At 49.8% G+C, this 23,040-nt stretch overlaps 1 protein-coding gene across 1 annotated transcript in view; it reads left to right on the top strand.

The window, feature by feature from the left end:
• LOC105698044 (plexin-A4) overlaps window positions 1-23,040 on the top strand; it is a 119,233-nt gene that overhangs the window by 85,147 nt on the left and 11,046 nt on the right. The window contains exon 4 of the mRNA XM_012421903.1: window positions 3,113-3,295. Within this exon, the coding sequence (XP_012277326.1) occupies window positions 3,113-3,295 (183 nt within the window). The remainder of the gene's footprint in view (window positions 1-3,112; window positions 3,296-23,040) is intronic.

Consider the following 23,040-nt stretch of genomic DNA (forward strand, 5'->3'; position numbering starts at 1 on the left):
GAGCAATTTAATTGTGTGCCTCTCTTCGATAAAACCGACGTATCCGCTCTTCGTCGAACTCGCGTTATCGCGACCTGGCTACGTTGTGTCTACTCGCCCCCCGATAAACGCGAATCTCGGATCGAGCACGAAATAACCCGACGCGCGTACAACAAAGAGGCATACGATTCCTATGTACTCCACGTTATCGCGAAAAATTCTCCCCAAATTTCTATCCTATACCTTCCCCTTGGATTTAACCTCCACTACCCCTATTTAACATACTTACTTTCAATACCTAGCCATAGTTTGTTTTTTTCCATTTCTCTAAGACATCACCTCACAACGTCTCCTCAAACCCCCGGAGTAGAAAAGCGCGACTTATTAATTCGTATAAAAAATACGTGATAATTACAGTAACTGCGAAAATTCGACGTTTCGTTGCAGCCTTGTCCTCGGACTCGTTAGTAACAGCGAGGCATTTTCCTCATTTTTCCCTTTTTTTTTGGCTCGAAAGCGAGTTCAGCCGAGTTGCGTCCGCGCGCTCGTTTCCTCGATAAACTCGAAGCGTGGGCGACGACGAGGGCGAAATAATATCGCGGTCGCGTGTGTACGAGTCTTTCTCGTCCTCCGACTTGGATTCGAAAACTTTCCTCCTCGCGCTCGCTCGAATCTCAATGAGGACATCGCCGCCGAGACGGTCTTTCCTCCTCTTTTTCCCTCCCCCGGCGTACTCTCTCCTCGACTCGCAGAGGACCGGTACTCGCGACTCGGTGTTACGCTCGGCGGTCTCCTCGCCTCTTCCTATTTTTCCTCTTCTCTCTCCTCTTTTATTTACCTCCTCCGGCGCACTTTCCGCATCTCGGGAGAGGACGGTTCTCGGTTACGGCCAACCTCGGCGGCCTCGTCTTCGAGGTCCTCTTCGTAGGTCGAGACGTCGTCCTCTTCTCCTCTTTACGGCCCGCTCCTTCTCGCCGACTCGTCCTTGCGAGGACGAGTCGGCGAAAGTCCGGGCCGATGTGCCCGGAATGTAAATACTCCTCTTCAGGATATACATGGCAATGACCCGGTGCTAGTCGAGGGAAAGGATTCGCTCGAAGCAAGAGTTTGGATTACGTTCTTCCAGCTAATCGATAATTAAAGTCCTGTAAGGGGTTTTGATATCTCGCGCACGGCTTGTCTCGAGCAATACACTTAGAAGAATAATTCCAAGAAATATTTCTATGAGTAGTACCAAAGAAATATGTTTTCAATTCAAAGAAAAAATATTTCTCTCTAATAAGTTGCCAATTCCGGAGAGACATCGCATCCAAATCATTCGATTTTTTTTTTGAGTCAGATAATTATTCTATCAATTCTTTCAATAACCAAATATTTCTTTGGTACTATTTAAATTTTTTTCAGGGTAGAAATTAGAAATAGTCCTCGGGTGAGGACAAGTTTCCTGGGAAATTCGGTAGTAATTGAAGATTAAATCCACCCCAATTAACATGTTCAGGGGTTTAACTAAGCACGATCTCCGGAAACAATAGGAATCGTCCTCGTAAATGAGTGGAGATTTCGTGGGAAATTCTTGAGTGGTTATTTTAGGAGGTCGCTAATAAAAGGGAGTACTTAATTATTCGAGTAAACGGTCCTTGATATTTCGCGGGTACGGCGAAATAATTCGTTTGCGTTATTCAGTCTTATTTCTAGGGAATAAAGCCCTCTCTTGAGGCCTTTGCGTAAATTCTTCATCGTGCCTGGGACGTTTTATCGATAAAAAATCTCAAATAAACAGGATTAAAGGCGGTACGAATTTCTTCCTTGCATGGAAACGCCGAAGCGCGAGTACAGCCCCGAGACGTTTTCGTTTTCTCGAACGGCGAGCTCTTCGTCTTTCCTTTGATCCTGGGTCACGCCCAAGAGGAGATTCTTTAAGGTTGCAAAACACGTTCTCGGATGAGTATCGAAAGATCTGCCGATAATAAAATCGTGTAATTACTGAACAGAGAGGTGCGCTCCCGCAGGACCTCGGCTCGTTTCACCTTAACCCACAATTTAAGTTAAGGAGTTACGAAGTCGTTCCATGTTTATCCAGCTGAAAACCTATTATAAGTTTAAGGGTCCGACGGGGTCCTGGATGAGGACGTGCGTCGCTCGTCGGCCCTTAATTGGCGTTGGAAAAAAAAAAAGAGGGACAAATCTTAATACATCATCCTTCTCTCGACATACCGTGACATAAATGTCATGAGAAATCCGCCGCGATCGCGAAACCAAATGGATTTCATATTCATCCGACCAAAAGGGTCCTGTAACGTTAAGAGACCGCGCCGCCAGCGAATCGATTGCAATTGAGGCTTAAAAATGAGAGAACAATAAATATTCATTTTGCCCCCCTCCACATGCTTCCGGGGAATTGAATATGCATCATTATAGCGCGACCGAGACGAGGGCCTTGTCGATGGGTGTTATAATGACTCGGTGATAAATATTAATTTTATCTTCCTGCAAACATCCACGGGGGCCATGGGGTATTAAAGCATTCTTCAATTATTTCTCTTGCGCAGATCCGGAAGCGAATCGGACTAGTCGCTGCTCATCTCTTATTTGCAACCCCCGGAAATGGCGGAAATGATTTACTCCACTTTGGGGAATTTCTTTTCCAAGTTATCCCTCAAATTTAACGCCCGCGAAGTTCGGGATTATTTATCCGCGTCAGATTTGCGTCGCGGTTCCTTCGTGGAAGGAACTTTTGCGGGCTCCTCGAGAAAACAGAGTTGTTAAGAGCCCGTAAGAGACGACCGAGTATTCCTCGAGGGGGATGATTGCGAACACGGTTCAACGAACGCGATAATAAACACTGATATCGAGCCTCTTCTAAATCCGGCGAGCATGCGCGAGTCGGGCGAACAGAGCAATTATTATCGCAGAGGTCGGAGTGCAAGCCGGTTCAGTATGCAGGAGATAATTCGACGAGCTGATTTATTCGCCACCCGATCCGTTTATTCCTCAGGGTCGTTCGATTGTCTCCGCGCGGTCACTCGAGGGCGCCATTTTTTTCCAAACGGAGCATTAACCCGCACACATATATATTTTTTTTTGTAATTACAATTCACTCTGTTCTAACGAAATATTCTATTTGACTTTTCAGAATTTGCAGACCATCAGTGAGGACTTCTGTGGTCTCGACGTGAACACGCCTTTGGGAGGACAAGAACCGATCGCCGCAGTTCCGGTCTTGACATCGCCGACACAATTCACTGCCGTCGCGGCGACCTCTACGGGAGACTACACCGTCGTTTTTGTGGGCACCTACGAGGGCTACATTAATAAGGTCGGTTTATGAAAGATTGATCAATAATTTCTGGATGGAAAAGTGTGTATAAGAGCACATCCCTTTAATGCAATAAGCCCTCCGAGCCGCCGCGAAGGATAACTCCTCGTGACGCAGTATGGCGTCCGCGGGATAAGGGCGGATTTTCGGGCTTATTTTTCGTGCTTATTTTTCGTGGGAACGCGGCGCGGTGTCGCCTGAATCAAGCCAGGATTTCGGATTTAAGCCTTGCCCGGCTGGATGCGAGCTCTTTATACAATTGAAAGTATAAGAAGCGAGGTCTTTCAATGGCGCCGGCTCGAAAGACGATCCGTCACCTTTGACACGAGTCGCCTTAAGAATCCCAAAACCTGCGAAATCGATCTTTCTACCACGTGAAAAGTCGAAGACACTCGGACTAAACTTCATGGATAACGACTGAAAACGATTTGTACTTATACCTAACACAAAACATCGCACTTATAAGACCCCTACTATGCGTAGTGCGAGGAAATTTAAATAAAATCGAAGATGCATGTAAAAGTATTCCAGGTGAGATGAAATTTGACATTCCACTGTCGAAAAGGACAATTTGCTTCAGACGCCCAGAAATTAAAATGAAAAATTAACCGCGAATTACGAAATACACTTACAGGGTGCAGAGGTCTGCATACGCATATATGTATTTGGCGCTTAGCTCTATCGTGTCTCTTAGTTATACAAAACGGTGAGGAAAAAAAAAAATTAAAAGCAGCGCGATTTATCACCATTTCTTGTGAGACGAGTCACACTTTTGAGTCAGAGTAAGTACCCTCTGCAACGACTCGTGTTCGACAGGTGCACGTGGCCGATGTGCGATAGGTGTACTACACCTTTAAGGAGATAGAGGCCTCGTCAACCACTCTGACTAACAACACCCGTTTCCGGAAGGCATTGTTCATCGCGATGCGAACGAGATTCGGTCGATTGTCCCGACGTCGTATCGCGCTTCGTTGATTCACGAGGTCTGCCCCCTCTATCTCCTCCTCTGGGATTGTTAAGATTATTAATAAGCGTCAGCGCGTCTTCCCGGTCGGAGTCGTGAAAGAGGCGGGGTAAAAAAAGTCGAGGGAAAAAGTTGACGGCCGGGCCTCCCTGCTAGGCAGAAGTGAAATTTCTATCGAACTTTCTACGGATCGAGATTATCTCCCGATAACGTCAGTGGGTTTTTTCTCCGCCCGTGAACGAGGAGTCGAAGCGACGATAAACCCGAGCCGTCCTAATAGTCTCGTTTAACGGGGGATAAAAGTGGGCATTGAAACCTTTCTCTCTACCCCGTTGAAAAGAAATTTAATAAACCCATGAATCATGTATCAGACGTTTCACTGAGATGCACTTAATCGACGGACTCTATAATTGAACAAATTCAAGGTTTAAGAAACCCCGATAAGGTGTAACGAAATTCAAAACTCGTTGATAATTTTTCAAACCTTCCTATTGATGTCGTCGCGTTCAAATAAAAATCTTAGGGTTACTTGGTGTACAGAAAATGTATAAATGAAATACTTTATTAGAAATACTTTTAGCAGCGTGGGAACGTTCCATTTTATTAGATAATCGTAAGCTGTTTTTCTTAGAAGTTCGTTATTGTAGGAGGTGCCCGGAATTTGACGGTTCTTCTCGAGGGACTTTACCGTATTTCCGGGAGCGAGGGTCGATTTATCCGGGATCACCGGCAGAGATCGATGACCGTATCGAATATCGGTCGACACGCGCGTTCCCTTTTCCCCAAGGCCTTTAATCCTCTTGTGCCATCTCGAAACCGTTGTTCTCCTTGCTCTTTGCTCTTGTTCGTGATAAACCGTCGTTTTGTAATAACGATCGTCCCGTTATTTAAAAAAAAAAAAAAATAAGAAGAAAGAAAAGTAGGTCTTGGACAAGAGATGCACCTCTCGGAGCACTCCGAAAGTCCTAATTCCGCCGCGGCCGGTCTTAATCCGCGCTTAAGAAATGAGAGATCGAAGGAATAATTAAAGACTCTCGTGACGAATGTAAAGCCTTAATCCCGGCCGATCCGTCGGAATAAATCGCGACTCGGTTTCCCCCGACCCAATTTTGTTCAGGCTATCGGTTGCGTTCGATATTCCAGCCGATCGGAAACCATGCTCGATAAGGTCGACTAATTGGCGGCCCTTGAAAAGGACGAGTTTGAGTATAATTTCGCGAAAATCAGGGCGCTCGTCGAGATGGCGAACTCCCATGGAGATTACCCTAAAGATCGGGGCAAAGTTTCGGGACGCGCGGGTTTTCGAAAGCTATACAGATTCCCCTTAGAAATTGATCAAGGTCCTGGAGTTTCTCCGCCGAGGTGAGCTCACCATCCGAGGCGCGCCGGAAGAAAAGTTCCTTAACGAGTTACTTTAACCAGCCGATTTTCGGGAACGCGAGCCTTTACCCGGGATCAAAGAGCGCCGATGCGTTCCTTGATCTCGTGTAAAATCGACGAAGAACGTATCTCGGCACAATTGACCCCTTTGCAGCGAACTCTTGTGCTCCGCGATTTACCGGAGCGAGAGCCGACGTTTCCCTCCTCGAGCTGTCTCAAAAGTATCCGTACACTGTTAAAAAAGAAATATTATAATTGTATATCGTTTTTGTTAGAAGTTTCATTCAGATATGGTATACTAATTTTATAACATATTTTCAAATAAAATGTATAACATATATTATAAATTTAGTACATATGTGTAATGCATTTATAATACACGATATTAATTTGACGACGTCGCGTTATCATCTGGGGATATTGTCCAGGGAAATTACTACACCTGTGTACTGAATCTACACGTTGATACGTTATACAATTTGGATAGGAAGTTTGGATGAAATTAAAAAGAAATGTTTTAACGGTATTTCCTTTTAACGGCGTTCTCGACGCATCTTTTGCTTCCTTTTTTACTTTAATTTTAATCGGACGAGAGATGTTGGTTCCGGTTGGTATAATCTAATACGAGGACACGTTTACGCGGGGAATCGTAATTGGAAGAGTGCGCAAAGAGGTCAATGGCGGCGATCGGTGTATCGCCATCTGAGTGCGCTGTTGACCTCCGGGACACCCTTTGATTTCCTCAGGATTAAAGCGAGTGGGCCGGGCCCGATGTTACGTACAAGTGAACATTAAATTGACAACACGAGTGACGTTTTATATCCTATTAAGGACTTCAAACGTTGCGCTAAATGCACTCCGCTAGCGGAGAGCGTTCCAGCGTCTGATATCAGATATCTCTGATGAACGTCAACAATTGCCCTAGAAATGATTAATGTGGTCAAAGCGAGGCTTTTTTCACCGCGACGGAAAATTTCGCCCGCGAATTCCGCTCGAAATTCGGAAAATGGACCACTCGGAGCCATCTCGCATTCCGCTCTCTCTCTTTCTCTCTCCTGTCACGATCTCTCGTTATTTCGGGGGTAATCCACCGAGACGGAATTCAGATAATAGTGGCACGAGTCTGCCGGGAGTTCTTCTTTTTTTTTTTTTCGAAAGTTCGAGGCCTCGTCATCACCCACGACGCTTTTAGCCGGCCCAAGGAAAAACCGATGACAGAGGCAGGCTCTCGCGACGCGCGTGCAAAATCGCTCTCGTCGCCTCCATTATTAGAGTGTCATGAATCTGTGATTTTGTGGGCTTCGACGTGTCGTCGGGGATTGAAAAAGAGATATCTCCGGGGAGAAAACCTGGCTTATTATTAACGCGGTAACGAGGCCCGCGATTTGTCTATTATTAGCGGCATATATGCTTGGAGAATTTTCGAAATTCGATTAACAAGTACAATCTAATCGCGGATGAAATCTTCCCCCTTTTTCGAGTCAAACGCCGGGACGAAAAAGTCGGGCAATGGGAACGTTATCTGCCGGTGTATCGTTACACTCGACGTATTGAATTATCGCGGCCGATTGAATGGTCATTTCTCTTAGAGCGAACAATGACGCGCAATTCCGCGGCCGAAGTGATTCGTCATCCGGACCGCGGAGTAATCGAATATGACGAGGCCGATCGTGCCGTATCCACGAGGCTCCGCTAATTTTGTAGATGGAGCCTGACCGACCGACCTGATTTCTCCGGATCCCAAGAAGTTCTGACATCCCCGGTCCGCCGGGAAGAAATCCCAAACCCCGGCGCTCGTTTCTTGAGAACTTCGCAGAACGGTCCCATTAACTAAAGTGCCGCGTCGAGGGTTTCCCTTTTTTACGTTTCTTTGCTTCGACGTAACCTCCGATTCGATCTGGCATTTTTTTTTTTCTTCTTTCCTTCTTCGTCGGATTCTAGGAACTTTGAAGGTAAATCCGCGATTTAGGCCCATGGGGCCTCGGCGAGACGAATTAGATCGGATGATTCCTCGAGACGATCGCCATGACGGACTTTTCGTTGGACCGAGGAAGATCCGCGCGGTCTCGGGATGGCCTCGCGGAGGATCGAGATCGGCCGAGAGATCGATTTCTCAGGGGGCAGAACCGACAATCGATCTCGAGGAGGGCCGCGCCTCTAAGCGAAGAGGCGGACGGGATCCGGTTCACCTTCGACGCGGCCAATCAGCTGGGCACTTCCGTTGGACCGGTCCCGCGGAATTGGAACTTCTCGCGGCCGCCATCTTGTTTCCACCACGTCCCTCCAATTTCGAGTCCGGCGCGAGATTTAAAAAAATCTTCCAATTATACAACATTCTTCAAGTTCCATTCAGACCTGGTATACCGATTCGAAATTAAAAAAAAGAAACAAACAAACAAAACAAAATCAAATGATAAAATCATAAATCTACGTTACAGGTATTTACATCAAAGATTATTTTTGAGACATCGAATTCGTCGTTTCAGTGTAACCTTGGGAAGCAAAAGTGCTGGAACTTACGAATTCTTTCACCAGCAAGGGTCCCGCAATTAATTCCCAGGGATTTATTTAATCGGCGGGGTGCGCGGGCTCTCCCTCGCGTTTCTACCGCGTTTTCGTCCGGCGCGTTAACGAGATACGCATCGGCCGGCTCCTTTGCGTGAGCGGATACGCAGGCGCCCGCATTCGCAAATTGGACGTCGCAAGGTTTGCCCGGCCATTGCGAGTTCTCCGCCGCCCCCGTAGACCCCTTGCTGTCCAGGGTCCTTTAACTTCGCGATCCTCGCTTTGACGGGGACGCTTTTCGCTCGCGCGGCCGGTTCCCCGGAAATCCGCCTCGGACGCGGAAACTCCGCCGACTGCTCCAAGTTCCGGCTCTCCGTTTGTCCCGGTCATTACCGAAATGGACGTAGTTCAGGTCGGCCCTTTCTTTTTCCGCCTTCTCTGAAAAGTGTTCCCGCCATGGCGGCGGATCGATGTGGCCCAAATCAAGCGATGGCCCCGAATCTGCGGATTCCAGCGGGTTTAATTGCGGAATTCATTTTTACCCCCGCGGTTAAGCATCGCGAGAAACCCATTTCCCCTCTTCTCTTTTTTCTTTTTTCTTTTATTTCCCCCCTATGGGAGGGAGTCGGCGTCTTCCCGGTGCAGCCTCGGCTTTCGTGCAATATGCCGGCGCCCTCGTAATTATGCAGATTACGACTTTTAGCCGGGATTATTTAATTGTCAGGATTTGCGCGAGTGCGTAGGCACTCCCCGGGTGAATAACGCGTCGCTTATGGCGGCCGTTAACGAGATACGCGACGGCCTTAACGCTCTCCGGCGTCCTGACGTCGCGGAGGTGTCGCCGCTTCGGTAAATTGGACGTCGCGGCCTCCCCGGGGAATCCGGGACGTGGCTCCTTATTTTTACCGCAGGGTGCCGCAAGCCGCATTAGAACGCTTCCCGGCACGCTCGCGGAGGGATGCGGAAAACGCGGAAAAATCCGTGGAGGCCCGGAAAATGAAAAATCTCCGGCGGAGCTTTTTCCGCCCGTCCGCCTGCGGAAATAATATTTCGCCCGGCGCAACTTTTGCCGATAGGACGATCCCCGGGCGATGGAATCGCCGCGGATCCACCGGGTGTCGCGGATGTCCCGAATGCTCTCGATGTTCCGGTTACCCTCTACAGGATACTCGTCCCTGCGTTCGCTTGCGGACCGAGGGGGCGGTGGAGCCGCAGGGCACGACCCGATTGCGTTATCGGCGCGTCGTCGACGCATAATTTCGATATCCCCCCCTCCGCCTGCGATCGACTCGCATTACTTCCTAAGAATCTGCATCTCGGCTTCCGGATATGCGATTATGGCCCCCTCTTCGCTCCACCCTTCTCTTTCTCCCGGAATATCCGGCGTCTCGTAATGGCTGCTCCGCGTCGGCTCTGGAAATATGTGGATCGTTATTTTTCCCGCCTTTGGAAATCGCGGCCGATAGATGATCGCGATTGAGAACGCTTACAGTCCGGCAAGTATAAACAATGAAAGGCCGCGGTTAAGCAAGGCGGCGCCGGCCTAGAGAGAAAGGAAAGTCGGGGCGCGATTCGCGGCAACCGCGATTAATGCGTATGAATCGTTTATGCGATTTATCTCGTTCGAGTACTACGCTTATTCCCGGGCGTTGAGATGTTACGGCACCTTCATTTATCGCCGCTCTATCGCGATACATATTCGCGGGGTATATAGCCTTTACAATTCCCTGAAAGGATATATGAGACATAGGAGTGGTACTCGCGCTAAACTGCTCTCTTTCTTGCCGCGTCATTACCTGTGGCCTTGCAGCTCGGAGCACTTCGCGTACTTGCCCAAGCGGCAAGATGGCGCCGCCGTGACTGTATCGAGGTCCAGCGCTGACCGCAGGATGTATGGACCTTGCACACCGAGATCCGAGAACGAAGGCAACAGAAATGGAGAGAAAAGGGGGCTATTTTCCTGCGCTTCCTTTTTTCCACCTCTTCCTCTCGTTTTTCTCCCATTTTTCTCGCTCTTTTTCTCTCCTCTCGCACGAAACGTTGCCCAGAACTTGAGAACGGTACCAACGTCTAATGATATCCGATAATCCTTTTTAACACACGGGCTTCTTTCCTTTCCATGAATTCCTTTCTAGTCTCTTTCTCTTCGTAAATGTCGATTCTCTGAAAGGATATGGGAGTTTTATCCGCCGTTCTTGGATGCGTCATCGCGACCTTGCTACGCGGAAAACCTCGTGAATCAAGATGGCGGCGGCCGAGAGGAAATCGATTAGTCGGATCGAGCGAGTCGATACCTGCTCGGAGCCAAGATGGCGGCGCCAGCAGCGGCGATTTCCAGGGGAGGGCAAGCCTCGTGGAAATGCATAATTTACTTCCCTGAGACGGCTCTCGCGAGGCCTTCCTCCGCCTCTTCCTCGTCCGATTGCCATATGTCGCGCTCGGACGCGCCTGCACGTAGACGTGCACGTAGAAGTGCACGCCGATGTGTTCATCTCCGGAACGGCGCGATGCGCGCCTGCGCCGGAGCGAGAGAGAGGGAGGGAATGACCACCAGTCGTCGCGAATGCATGTCTCGCGGATTTTAACCAAACTTGGCGCGGCTCGACTTTCACGCCGCGATATATCGCCTCTAGGTATTGTGCGCACGCACATGCGCACACGCCGAGTCAAGAAAGCGCGTCGCCAAACCCGCGCTGCGCTTACCTCGTGTATTGCACCTCCGCGGCGGGGGCCGATATCCTCGCCGCCTCCGCGCGCTTTCTCGGGAGGAATCCGCCTCTTTTTCGCCGTAAGGACTGATCGCTCTCGACGGCCTCCTCTTTTGGCACCGCCCTGACCTCAGAGGAAGGTAAACGGAATAAAAGAGGACGGGAAGCTCGACCTCCTTGCACGGAAAAACTAAAGACTTTCACCCTCTGTATAGGAGATATTTTATTCCTCCTGCAGTAATAATTCCATTAACAGCGGACATTATTTCGCAATTCTATAAAACTGGAATTGAGAAATTTCGAGATGGATTTTGAGCACAGGCAAAAGAAAATAATTGGACTCCTCGAGTGGGCGATATGTCGGTTGTCGGTTTAATATATTGCCACCATGATTATCTGTGTTTCCTTGGTATTTCTGCTTTTTTTTTTGTTCGGTATACAGCTGAAATTATTTTTCGCAGGATAGTTGCAGGTTTATTATCAAGTGGCTTGGTTTGCCGAGGGGAGGAAAATTTTAAGTAGAGGGGTTGGTTATGTCTGGTGCATTGTGAAGCCTAGGAAGAGGACGTCCTCGCGTGAAAATCCACGGGTTTCATGGTCGGAAAGCCTTTCGACAAAATTCTCACACGCTCGTTCTATGTGAATCCGGCTTGAAGCTTCAACGAGCTTCGGATGACCGTCGCGGCCCTTTCGGGCCATGTTCGTGTCTCGCAATTACGACTCTTTCGTTTAATCCCCCTGACGAGGGTTCTCCTCATAGAACGGAAACGTTAGGAATCGTCCGAATAAAAGATTCCACTTAGTCAGTTAAGCCGTAATCGGGCCATTTTCAACGTCGAGGCGTCCTCCGGCCCACGCGAGTTCAATGGACGCCATATTGTCGTTCGGGCGATAGAAACGATGCGACGAAAACGGTGTTGAGTCAACATAGGAGACGCCGAATTAACGCCGGCTTTTTCAGCGGATTATGACTCTAATCGCGAGCGAGATCGAGACATTAGTTCGACTGAATGAAGACGGGGTTAGACTGGAGTCGATCAATCATGGAACAATTTGAATGGTTCGCCAGGAGTGGCCAGATATATCCCGCGGAATCGATTATCGATCGCGAAAGGCTAGCCAATGCGCTCAATCGTATGCATCGAGAAAAATAGATCCGATTGAATTCGACGTCGGCCGGGAAGCGGACTCCTGCGGAATTCGAACGCCGTTAAATTATCCCGGATCTACCGGGGACTTTATCGAGTTCCGCGTTTCACGGTACCGGGTTACTTCTAAATTAATCAAATGGAGACCATTCCCCGTCCCTTCCGTTAAATTTCGAATCGGCCTCGTATAATGTCGAGACCGACTCTTTCCCCGGTCTCTCTGTCATAATGATTTTATCCGGTTAACTCGATTAACGTAATCGGACGGCAGTCGATGTAGAATTATTTCCGGGATTTTAAAACGAGATGCCCCGTCGTCGAGTCCCTTCGACGTTGAAAAGGAAGTTTATCTACTATGGCCGTAGAATGCATGGACTCCGCACACCGATATTACCGCGAAGACGGTAAAAGCGAAGGAGAGGAAACAAAGGAGCTGGTTTTTCGCTCTTTCTCTCAGTTTTTACGCGAAACCGTTACGCGATGCAATATGGCGACAGCCTATCTAACAGCCAGAGACGGCCCTTGTCTTCTCTTTTTTCTTTTCCCTGCCTTCGCGGGAATATGAAGGAAACGGTTGGGTTTGCGGGGTCCATATATACCACGTCCGTGGCCGATTCATAGAAACGCGCGTCAATCGCTCTCGTGCGGTCGTCGTCGGTTAAAAATAACCGTCCCCGCGTAATAACCTGCCGTGGTGCGTCCTTTTTCACCCGGTGGAATTCGGTTTTGAACGAAAGCGCGTGGAATTCCTTTGAATCGCTCGAACCGGTTCCGCGCTCGCTCGCGAGATGCCGCCGGCCCGCTCTCGCATAGCGTTACGCGATAAATCGCGTGAAAACGCGCCGCGATGCGCGCCGTACGGCACGGCGATCGGTTTATTGCCGCATCGGAGGAGCCTCGAATTATCGACCGTCGCCGATCACCGATCGAGCCGAGATCGGCCGCGCCGATCGGCTCGGGCGTGCGGATCGAATAAACCCGAGGTCGCTTACTCCCCTTTAGAATCTAATCAATTGGCTTCTTTTTCGCCTCGTTGGAAATCCTCTACGACGCACTCGGGAAGGGTAATAATTCGTACGCCTTCGTTACTTCCATTTTATTAACTTAATCTACGTAGATTGTACATCGCGTTCCCTTATTTACGAGTCTTCTTTCCGTTTTCACGAGTGCTGAGTAAATCCCAGGAAAAGATGGCGGCGCTGACCCAGTCCGTGTCGAAATCCGTGGAGAGCGGCATCCTTCCCACGCAGGCCGGCACGCCGGTCTCCCTCGAAGTGGTTCCGGCCACCCTTACAATTTGCATAAGCCAACTCTCGCTCGGGAGCATATTTTTCTCAAATTCCGAGAGCTACACTTCCGCCTACTCGGTCCAGGGGTGCGCGCGGTTCCTCGTAAGGCTTCGCGCGCGAAGAGAGGAGGGGAGGAGAGGGGCGCCTCTCCCCTCGACTGTCTCTCTTTGAAGCGGCGCGCCCTCTCGCTTCTCCGCATTGAACGAAATCCCCCGGCTCGGAGTTTTCCGATATTCACCGCGGGCTGGGCCGCCTCAATTAGAGCTTCTGGCTGAATGGCTGTTTTTTTTCTTCCTTCTTTTTGCCCGGCGCACATGTAAACGGACGTAAGTATCCGCCGGTGAATGCGCGCTCGCCGCTGCCCGCGGCCATCTTGGAATTTAGGAAAATGTCCCCAACGCCAACTTCTTAATTAACGCCTCCTTCTTGTCCGGACCGGCACGCGTTGGATTTTGCCAGGATTTCTTCCGCCAGTATCAGAAACGGCGAGAAATTTGGCAGTCTCGAATGGGAAAAGGTCAATGCGTGAGTCCACTTAAAGGCCGTTTTCCTTATCTTCCTCCTTAATACGGGAGGCGCCTCGATCTCGCTCTTCTTCTTTTTGTCCCTTATAACGAAATGTCGAGGCTATTTGCAGAGGAAGTTTCTTAGTCGATTTAGAGCCGTTGAGAAGGAAAACGAGAGAGAGAGAGGGAGTTTGAAGTGCAGAATTTCTGGAAAGGAGCATACAAGAGCGACGTCGTTATTCATGGTTCGGCCCGTCGGCGCGCAGCCATCTTGGCAGAGCGCCCTATTAGTTCCCGGCTGCGCCGCGGGCGGCGCTGCCGTCTCTCGACATTAAAGATTCCGGATTTTCGGCGCGGGCCTCAGGGAAACTCGGCATAATTTAGTGTCTCATTGACGAAGCGGTTCGCGGTTTCGCCGCGAGGGCGTTCGGACGGTGCGTTTCACCGTCGACGTGTAAAGAGGGGTCGAGGGTGCAGCGTCCTGTGCATACGCGTGCACCCGGGGGAGGGACGGCGAACCGTGGGTCGCGTTTAGGTATCGCTATAATTATCGCGGGGTCGCGAGAAATATCGAAGGCAATCGATAAAATGGATGCCTCTCGTTAGTGGGAAATATGGAATGCAGCCGATAGGGTCCTCGACGGGTTTACCATTTACACAGTGGGTCGTGCAATTGGCTTGTTCGACTAAAGGTTGATTCAGCCGTATCTGTACCGTATCCGTGTCACATCCGTACCGCGTCCGTGACGCATCCGCGTCTCTGACGAGAATATCCTTTTTTCGAATTTACATCGTATTTATGAATTTCCGCATGAGTACTGATATTTCAATATAAATCCAAGGGTTCATTTCCATCAGTGTGCGGAATCGTTTGAATCGGCCTTGGTCGCCCAGACCAGCTATCGGCCTCTAACCTGACCTAACCTAACACAGCCCGACCATAACCGGCCGGTCAACGTTCACTCGTTGAGAATTTTGCGAGATCTCGCCTCCGGGGAACCGTCCCGGAACTCCCCTGGGTCGGGGAGCTCCGGACTTCCACCGGAAGTCCTACCTCCTCGCTTCCGGCGCTCCCCTCGCCGACGGTGGCGCCATCCACGGGCTACGACGCTACTCTTTTACGATCGGGACATGGAACTTCGGAAAATGCGCCGTCGCCGGGAGACCACTTATCGCCGCGGCACTTTACGCGAATTGCTCGTTGCGGAATTTATTAAACATCGCCGGCGAGCGTGCAAAGCGCCGCCGTACGTACACGGTAACGGAGTGGGCGAGAAAGTTCGACATTTGGTCGGACCTTCTGCACTTTGCACGCCCCTCGGAAGAGCGAGGTCCGTCGGAATTCGATATTAACTTAATCCCCATTTAGTACGCGGCAGGCAGGCTGGCTTTTACCTCGGAGATGAATCCAGAAACTCGGCAGAGTTTCGCTACAAGTACATATATGAGTTTCACATTTATGGCAATGAAAAAAAAAATAAAATAAAATAAATGTCACTCCGTAAAATTCATGGGACAAGCGGTGTCACTCATTTTGTGACCAGATTTGCACGTATTTTGGATATACTAATTCCAGCTTTTTCCTAATTCCTAAACCTGAGTCTCGATAGGTACCGCAAAAAGGGCAAGAAAGATCTCGCCATGTCGCTCCCCACCTAATCAACCATCTTGTCAACGGTCTAACGACAATTTTAGCCCGCCACGGGTTTCACTTCCCCCTTTTTCCGCTTTTTCCGATTCCCCTTCTAGGGGGAGCCCCGATGGAAGTTACACCGGGGAGAAACTCGCGCTCGCGAATAAAGAGACTCCGAATCGAGATTACACGTCCGGGCCAGCCCCGAATCCCTTTGAGATCGCCTGCGATCTTTTCTGCTGAAATCGCCCGGATGAGACGGTGCCGGGGGATAAAGAAGTCTGCCCCCTCGCCGCGTTGACTTTTCCGTTGCAACGGTGTTTTCGGGAAACCGCAGGGGGGGGGGGAATTAATGGCCGCTGGGGGGGCGTATCTGAAAATATCGAATTGCAAAGGTTACAACATATTTTTTTCGCACCGCGTCACGCGTGTATTAATCGATAATGTACCCTCCACCACCGTTGATCTCGGCGTTTCATTTAATCACGCAATTATCCCTATAAAAAAAATACTTTGCAAAGAAAACTGCCGTGAGAAATTATGGAACAACCTAATGAATACACGGACTGGGTCGGTAAAGTTATTAACAAAAACCTCCAGAGATTCTCTCTCTCTCTTTCTTTTCCCTTTTTACTCGTTTAAGTTCCTCTCGCTTCGCTCCGACCATTCTCTCTGACGTAGAGGAAACTTCTCCGGTGGATCTATTTTTTCCCCTTTTTATAAATTTACCATTTCATAATTTCCTCTTCATTCTCCGCGCGCTAGGTTGAGTCCTCGCAAAGGGGTGTTATTTTGTGAACTGCTCTCGACTCGGATAATAAGCTGAATTGTAAGAGGCTCGCTCCTATAAGAACCGAAGACAGTTTAGATACGTCGAGTGTGGCACGCGGTGTTAAGTGCGTCAAACCAGAGAATAAAGGGGTCCTTTGTGCCGGCGAGACTACCGACTTATTGTTAGTTAGTCAACCGTGTTACTCATTCATGCCCGGAGACAAGAGAGGGAATGCTCGAAGCAAGACTGACCGTTCCGTTCCTGGGAAAAAGTGAAACGAGCCGAGCGAATTCGGAGGAGACGAAGAAACGAAAGGAAAGGAAGGGCATGCGAAAGCTCATCTAAAAACGATAAGCGCCGCACGAGTCATCCGGGAATGATTCGATAAGGACCTTCCATTAGGGCACTTAGGATAATTCAGTTTATAATACCAGCGATTCTCCTGGATCTCCGATCCTGGAGCATCGAGCTTGTTAATAACAGTGAGTGCAGCTCTCGTGACACATCGCGTTGCGTTATCCGTCGAATTCGCGAGCAATCCTCTATCATGGAGAGCCATTCCTGGCGCGATAAATCGATAGTTGGTACGCTTCGATTAATACCATTATTGTTATTGTCGCTGGTGCCATGCGTGTTACCTCCCACACCTCGTCCCCCTCGCCCAGGCATGCAATTACGTCCTAACTCTGCGAGCTAACCCCTTACCTTACCCCTTTCTCCCCTTTTTTATATTTAATCGCTACAAAGCACGACTAAGCCTGAGCGAGAAAAATGTCGGATTCGATTTTTCCTCCCGGGTAATGAAATTAATATTTAAAAACCGTTTCTCCGTTTAGCACAAACAATAGCCATTGTTCCTCTTCCCTTCCTTTGTATGTTTTTTTTTTATTTAACCGCCATGGATTTTGGATCGCCTTTGACGAGCCGCGGTACCAATGGGGGGAGGGAGGGGCACGTTCGCGTCTTATTAGTCTTCATTAATCTCCGCAAGCTGGTCTTCGGTTAACTAGTTTTCTTAATTAGCGCCCCACAGCCACGGCGCAGATACATCTCATTGTGTACTCCTTTTTGTATTTTATGAACGTGCCCAAGGGGATTTATTCAAGAGCTGACAATAAATTACCCTCTCCCCGTCCCCCTGGTTTGGCCGTATCTACAATGTTTCTTAAAGAATTCCGCCCTTAATATTCCGCAAAAATACGGCGCACTTTAAAGCACTTGTAATAATGCCCGGTGCATTTCTGACGTTTATGGCCCGCTCTCGCGGGAGGGCGGAGGGGACACTCGGAGGATTTAATTATTTTCCCGTTGTTATTACCTGTCGTTAATATTTCATACCGTAACGCGCTGCACTTCCGAATGATATTCTCCGCTCGGGCGGTTTCTTTCTTCAATGGGGCCGAATTGCATATTCATTGGCTGATTTTTCACGGAGGGTCGCGCCGCGTCGAGTCATGAAAATCGCGCATCGACGTAGCGATTTTCCGCAAGCCGACCCGCCCGTTCGGTGTACTTGTCCCCCTCGGTACATCCGTCTTGACGAGTATTCTTGGCCGCGTAATCTCCGAAGTTCCGACCTTTATCGACAAGTGTGGACCCTGTGGACGCGTTTGAGGTTCCCTGCGGTCGATTCGATCGCCGTAATGGAAAGGGTTGGGATTCGCCCGTTATTATCGGCGTCGTTACGCCGCCATTCGCGGCGCTCGTCCTCGTAACAGCCGATCGCCGATCGACGAGGATACCGACGAGGATATCGACGAGGATATCCTCGAAATCCCGATCGCGAGATTAGGCCTACGGCGGCGCTCTTACGGACTAAACCTCCGGACGATTATCGCTTATCAATTACCCGGCAGGCCTCGCGCAGATTAATCGTATCGATAATATATTTTCTCGGCGGCGAGAGCCCTCGATGGATTACTGGCCGTTGTTGCGCCCAAATTATCCGGCGATTTGATAAACGACACGTTTGAAGGGCCTCGCCGCTCTCCTCTCACGGTCGAAATTCCGACGCGAAAGCGATTCGGTAATTTAAAGGGGCTAGGTGCTCAATTGGTGGATATTTAAAAATAAATATAGAAACAGTGGTTGGGATTCGCTTTTTTTGGATGCGGAAACGGGTTCTCCGGGAAACCATCCGTCTCATCCCCGGGGAGGAAAAACTCCGAATGAAGAAGCGCGTTACAAGGAGTCGACTATCGGTTCGGTGAAAAACGAGCATATGGTTCCAGGGGAGGAGGGGGTCCCTTCGAGTCGGGTTTGGAGCCACGCGCACGCGAGTTATGCGGCCATTCGAGGGCTCAGGTGTTCGAAATGTGGGTTCTACGAGCGGACCGTTTGCCCGATATTCGATAAGCGCGGTTTCTCGAGGAACTCGCCTCGTTCACCCGCCTTCGTATCCGCTGGAGGACCTTGAAAACAATGAGGCTTCGACGTTTCGTCGAGACGCAGGAAGTGGTGGGTGGATATCGGATACGAGGCGGGGCGGAGGCCGGAAAGGAACGAGACCGAGGGAGACCCGCCCGAGTCGCCTCGGCTTCCGGGTTGAGCCGCAATCTCCGGTTACTTTTTCGGGTACTCGAAGACACTCGTCGATAATATCCGGCATTCGATAATATTCGACCAATGAGGGCCCCGACGGCCGGCGGTCCCGGGTGCTCGTCCGCGAGGAGCCCGCGCCGATCGGCGTCCCCGAGCGCTGGGGTCGCTATGGCAACGCGCCCGCCTCGGCCGCGCTCGGCCCTCTCCGGCGCGCCTCGGCTCGGCCGACTTCCCGTCGACGCGCAGTCGGCGCTCCGTCGAGGAGAGGCCGCGAGCCTCGAGGAGACGCCGAGCGGTGGCGAAATCGCAACCCCCGGACCGCCGCCCCCTCTCCGGAGGGCGCGTCGGCACGCTTCGATTACAATTAACGCGAGGGAGGCATGCGTAAGCCCGGGGTTAATCGTAAATCTTTGCCCGCAATCGATACCTGCGCCCTCGCCCCTCTCCCCGCGTCTTCTTCGGCTCTACCCCCATCCGCCACTCCCGCCCGGAACGTTAAAGGGTAATGGGTAATGGCCGGGAGGGGCGGCGGAAGGAGTTTCCTACGAGGGTCGCGCGAGCCGGGGAGAGGAGCCATTGTTTCTCCGGAGAGGCTCGCTCCTCGGGACTAATGAATCGCATTATTGGAAATTCCGAATATAAATAAGGTTACGCCGCCGTTGTATGTCCCCGGCTGGTAATCGGCGGCTTCTTGGGCCGCCATGGCCGGGGACCTCTCCTTGATCGATGGGTAATGCCGTCGGGGCCTTTGCGAACCGACTCTGGGAATCTTCTTACCCTCTGCTTAACGATCGCCAGTGCTCTGGGATATGTCGGGAACGACTTGGGGTCCAAGCTCTCGCTAAGACTTCTTGGAGCATTAAATAAATACTTAACGTGCTCCCTGCCGAGCGTGACTACGGTTACCGATGAGATGGTCGATCTCTTGCCACTTTGCATTGCTGGCACGGAGCGGCCACTGTCCTTAAATGGTTCATCAATCCTGATGCATTTAGTCCGCTTAATGCACGAGACTGCACCATCCGAGTGACTAATGACCCCGCGCACCTGTACGCGCCGGGAACCACCGATCATCGGGGATCTCCTTAATTCGTTCCGGCAAATCTGGTTCCCCCCCCCCCCTAATCCCAGAAATTCTCCATAACTGCGGAACGGTTTCATCGTCCGTTCCTCCGTCGTCGATACCGAGATAACGAGTCGTGACGTCGTCTCGAGATATCGGCCCTCGGAATAATCGACGTCGTTGTTCGTCGAGAAATTTTCTTGATTTATTTCTTTTCGAGGATACTTTTTTTTTTCCCCCAATTTTTTCGGAGATGTGCTCTCGCAAGGAGCCTTGGAACGAGCGGGAGGTTTCGGTTTTGTAATCGAATCAACCTGTCCGCTGTTTCCGGCGAATGATTATTCGCATCCGTGTCCATTGCTGGGAACGATCGGAACGGGAAAATCTCCCTCGATCCGGGTATAAAGGACCGCCTTTAAATGCACTTCCGGCTTCTCTTTCATCGCTCGGCATGAAAAAGTCCCCTCGGAGTGCTCTGGTGACATTTCTAAGTGCGGCACAACGGAGTCGCACGGTTCCTTTTCTCTCTTGTGCGCACATGGGAAAGGTGTCTCGCGATTCCCGTGAAAAAGGTGACCCAGACCCTGGGGCTATTCTTTTTTTAACCCGTTAAAATCATATTTTGAGAACCGCCCTCGATGACGACACGTTAATAAATTTCGACTTTAGCACGTAAGGTTAAAGTGAAATTATATGGACGTCATATAAGTGGATTGGTGGATCCATGTATTACAGATTTAATAAATAAATCTATGATTTTATGACATCACCGTGTAACTTTGCGAAATTCTGCAGGAAATTTAATACACTTGTGCGCTGAATTCATAACGTATGTCTATAAAATATTTACGGGAAATGTTATACAGCTCGTTTTCTCCTGGGTGCACGTCGGAAAAGGGGTTCGCGATTCAAAAGTGACCCAGACCCCGGAGCTATTACCTTTTTTACCTCGTTAAAATCACGCATATTTTCAGCACCGCCCTTGATAACCCCGGGTACATGGATTATTTACTCGTCCGATATTTAACGAGGCCCATTAACCCCAGACTCGGTACACTTACCCGAGGTTCACATGACTTCATCTCCGGATATTAAGCGGGACGTAACGCAGGATGCGGAGAGCATCCGCCTCGGTTTGTTCTTTTCTGGGATATCAAGTGATAACGCGTGTACACACGCGCCGGGCGATACCAGACGGCGAATGAGTCCTTTGTTCGCAGAAAAAAAGTCGGGATCTAAAAGGTCCCTATCTCTCCTCGCAGACGAAAAAAAGGATACCGAAAACGCCCACGCCTTGTGAAAAGCTTCAAGATTTCCCAGCTTTCTTCGGCAAATCGTCGCCGTTGGACGAAGAGGTACTCGTGAATAAAAAAAAAAAAAACCGAGGGAAAACCGCGTTGTTTAATCCGCTTGGCCTGTAGAAAATTCAAAATTTCCCCGCTTTCTTCTACGAAAGCCTCAAGGATCAAGGAGCACTCCTGAATAAAAATCGAGGGTAAATCCCTTTATTTAATCCACCTACCCCGTGGAAAGTTGAAAACTTCTTTCTTCGAGAAATCGTCCTCAATGGACCGAGGAGAATTCCTGAATAAAAAACGAGGGCAAATCGAGTTGTTTAATCCCTCGCATCCGGCGGTGGTAACAATCGCGAATGCGACTGTCTCCCATTTTCGGGGCTTAATGGGGGGCAATTTTTTTGTTGCGCGGCTGAAATTTAGGAACGCACTCTCGGCGAGCTTTAACGCGATGATTCGGTAGTTACATCGGCCTGCACGGTTTTTTTTTTCGCCCCCGCTCTTCGCTTAATTCCCGCCCGTTTTCGGCCATTTACAAGCTCGACAAACCAGCGCCTGTGATGCAGCATTTCCGTTGCGAAGAGCTTTTCGACACGGCCGCATTCCGCGTCCAGTTTCGCCGGACCGGCTTGACGCGCCGATAAATAATCCGTCCATTCCGGCACGCGTATCGAGTCCTTATTAACAGTGGAATTTAGTTTATATTCACCTGGATCCGGCGATTCCGCGAAAAAACTCGTTCTCGCCGCGCCTGGTGTAGGCGCGGCATATATATGTATTTTTTTTTTCTTCCCTTCTTTTTTCGCGACAGAAACTAACGAGAACGACTCCGCGAAAGGAGACGGACTTCGCGATAAAGGCTGCGCCGTATTGGCCTGAAATTTCCTTTTACCCGACTCGACTTCGTGGCTTTGCCAAACGGTCACTTTCACTGCCCCGAGTGTGTGGACAAAGTCGCTCGGAGGATAATTGATAAATTCGTGCACGTAGGTCGGCGCCAAAACGAGGCGGCTCCACTTAGCGACAAGGGCTGGACAGGATTAACTAGAAATCGATTTTTATCCGGTGCGGCGATCCTGATAACGATCGCTTTCACCGCTCCTACTGTGCGTCCACCCTGCTAAAATAAATCCAAATAATTATTTAGCGGGGAAAACATCGAGCTGAAATTTTTTTTTTTCATTTGATTTTACACTAATACGAGAGTGTCAATAAATTGGTCATTTCTTTCCTTCCGATGTACGATGATAAGTCGAGGCCTGACAATGATCACTTTCACCGCTCCTATTGCGTCTACGCTGTAAAATGATTCTGAGTAATTATTTAACGGAAGAGATTTCGAGCTGAAATTTTTTCATTTGATTTTCCATGAAGATAAGAGTGGACGTTTTTTTTCTTTTCTCCTCTCCAGATGTAAGGCGGGAAATCGAGGCCTCAATTCGGTCGGTGCTAACTTTCCTCGGCATACGCCTATGTACAGGTTCGCCCGTAGATACGCGTTCGCGTATGCAAAAGTGTACACGTACGCACGTGTACCGAGAGAGGGAGAGAGAGGGAGAGCATCTGCTTTAATCGCGTCGAGCGCTCATATCGCGTTACCTCGAACGAATATCTTACGAGTTACGAGAACTTGCCACGGCAAACGTGTCGGGATCGTGTACACGTAGGTGGATGGGTAGACACGTAGATTGCTCGTTACTTACCAAGGCACGCGCAAATTATTCACTCGCGAGCGCGGAGACGTACGACCTGCACAAAGTGTACGAACCGCGAGAGCAACACTTTAAAGGGGCTCGAAGAGTCTCGAATAATATCCCAGCCTCGAAAGTCCTGGAATCACCTCTTAATACAGCCTAAAAGTTAATCCGTAACGTAACCCTGAAATTTGTACATGACATCGATACCTCGGAAGAGCCGATCGGCATATCTTAGGGCCCAATA

Source organism: Orussus abietinus, unplaced genomic scaffold (assembly GCF_000612105.2).
Source record: "Orussus abietinus isolate OABI.00-Male unplaced genomic scaffold, Oabi_2.0 scaffold1, whole genome shotgun sequence".
In the NCBI taxonomy this organism is placed as follows: domain Eukaryota; kingdom Metazoa; phylum Arthropoda; class Insecta; order Hymenoptera; family Orussidae; genus Orussus; species Orussus abietinus.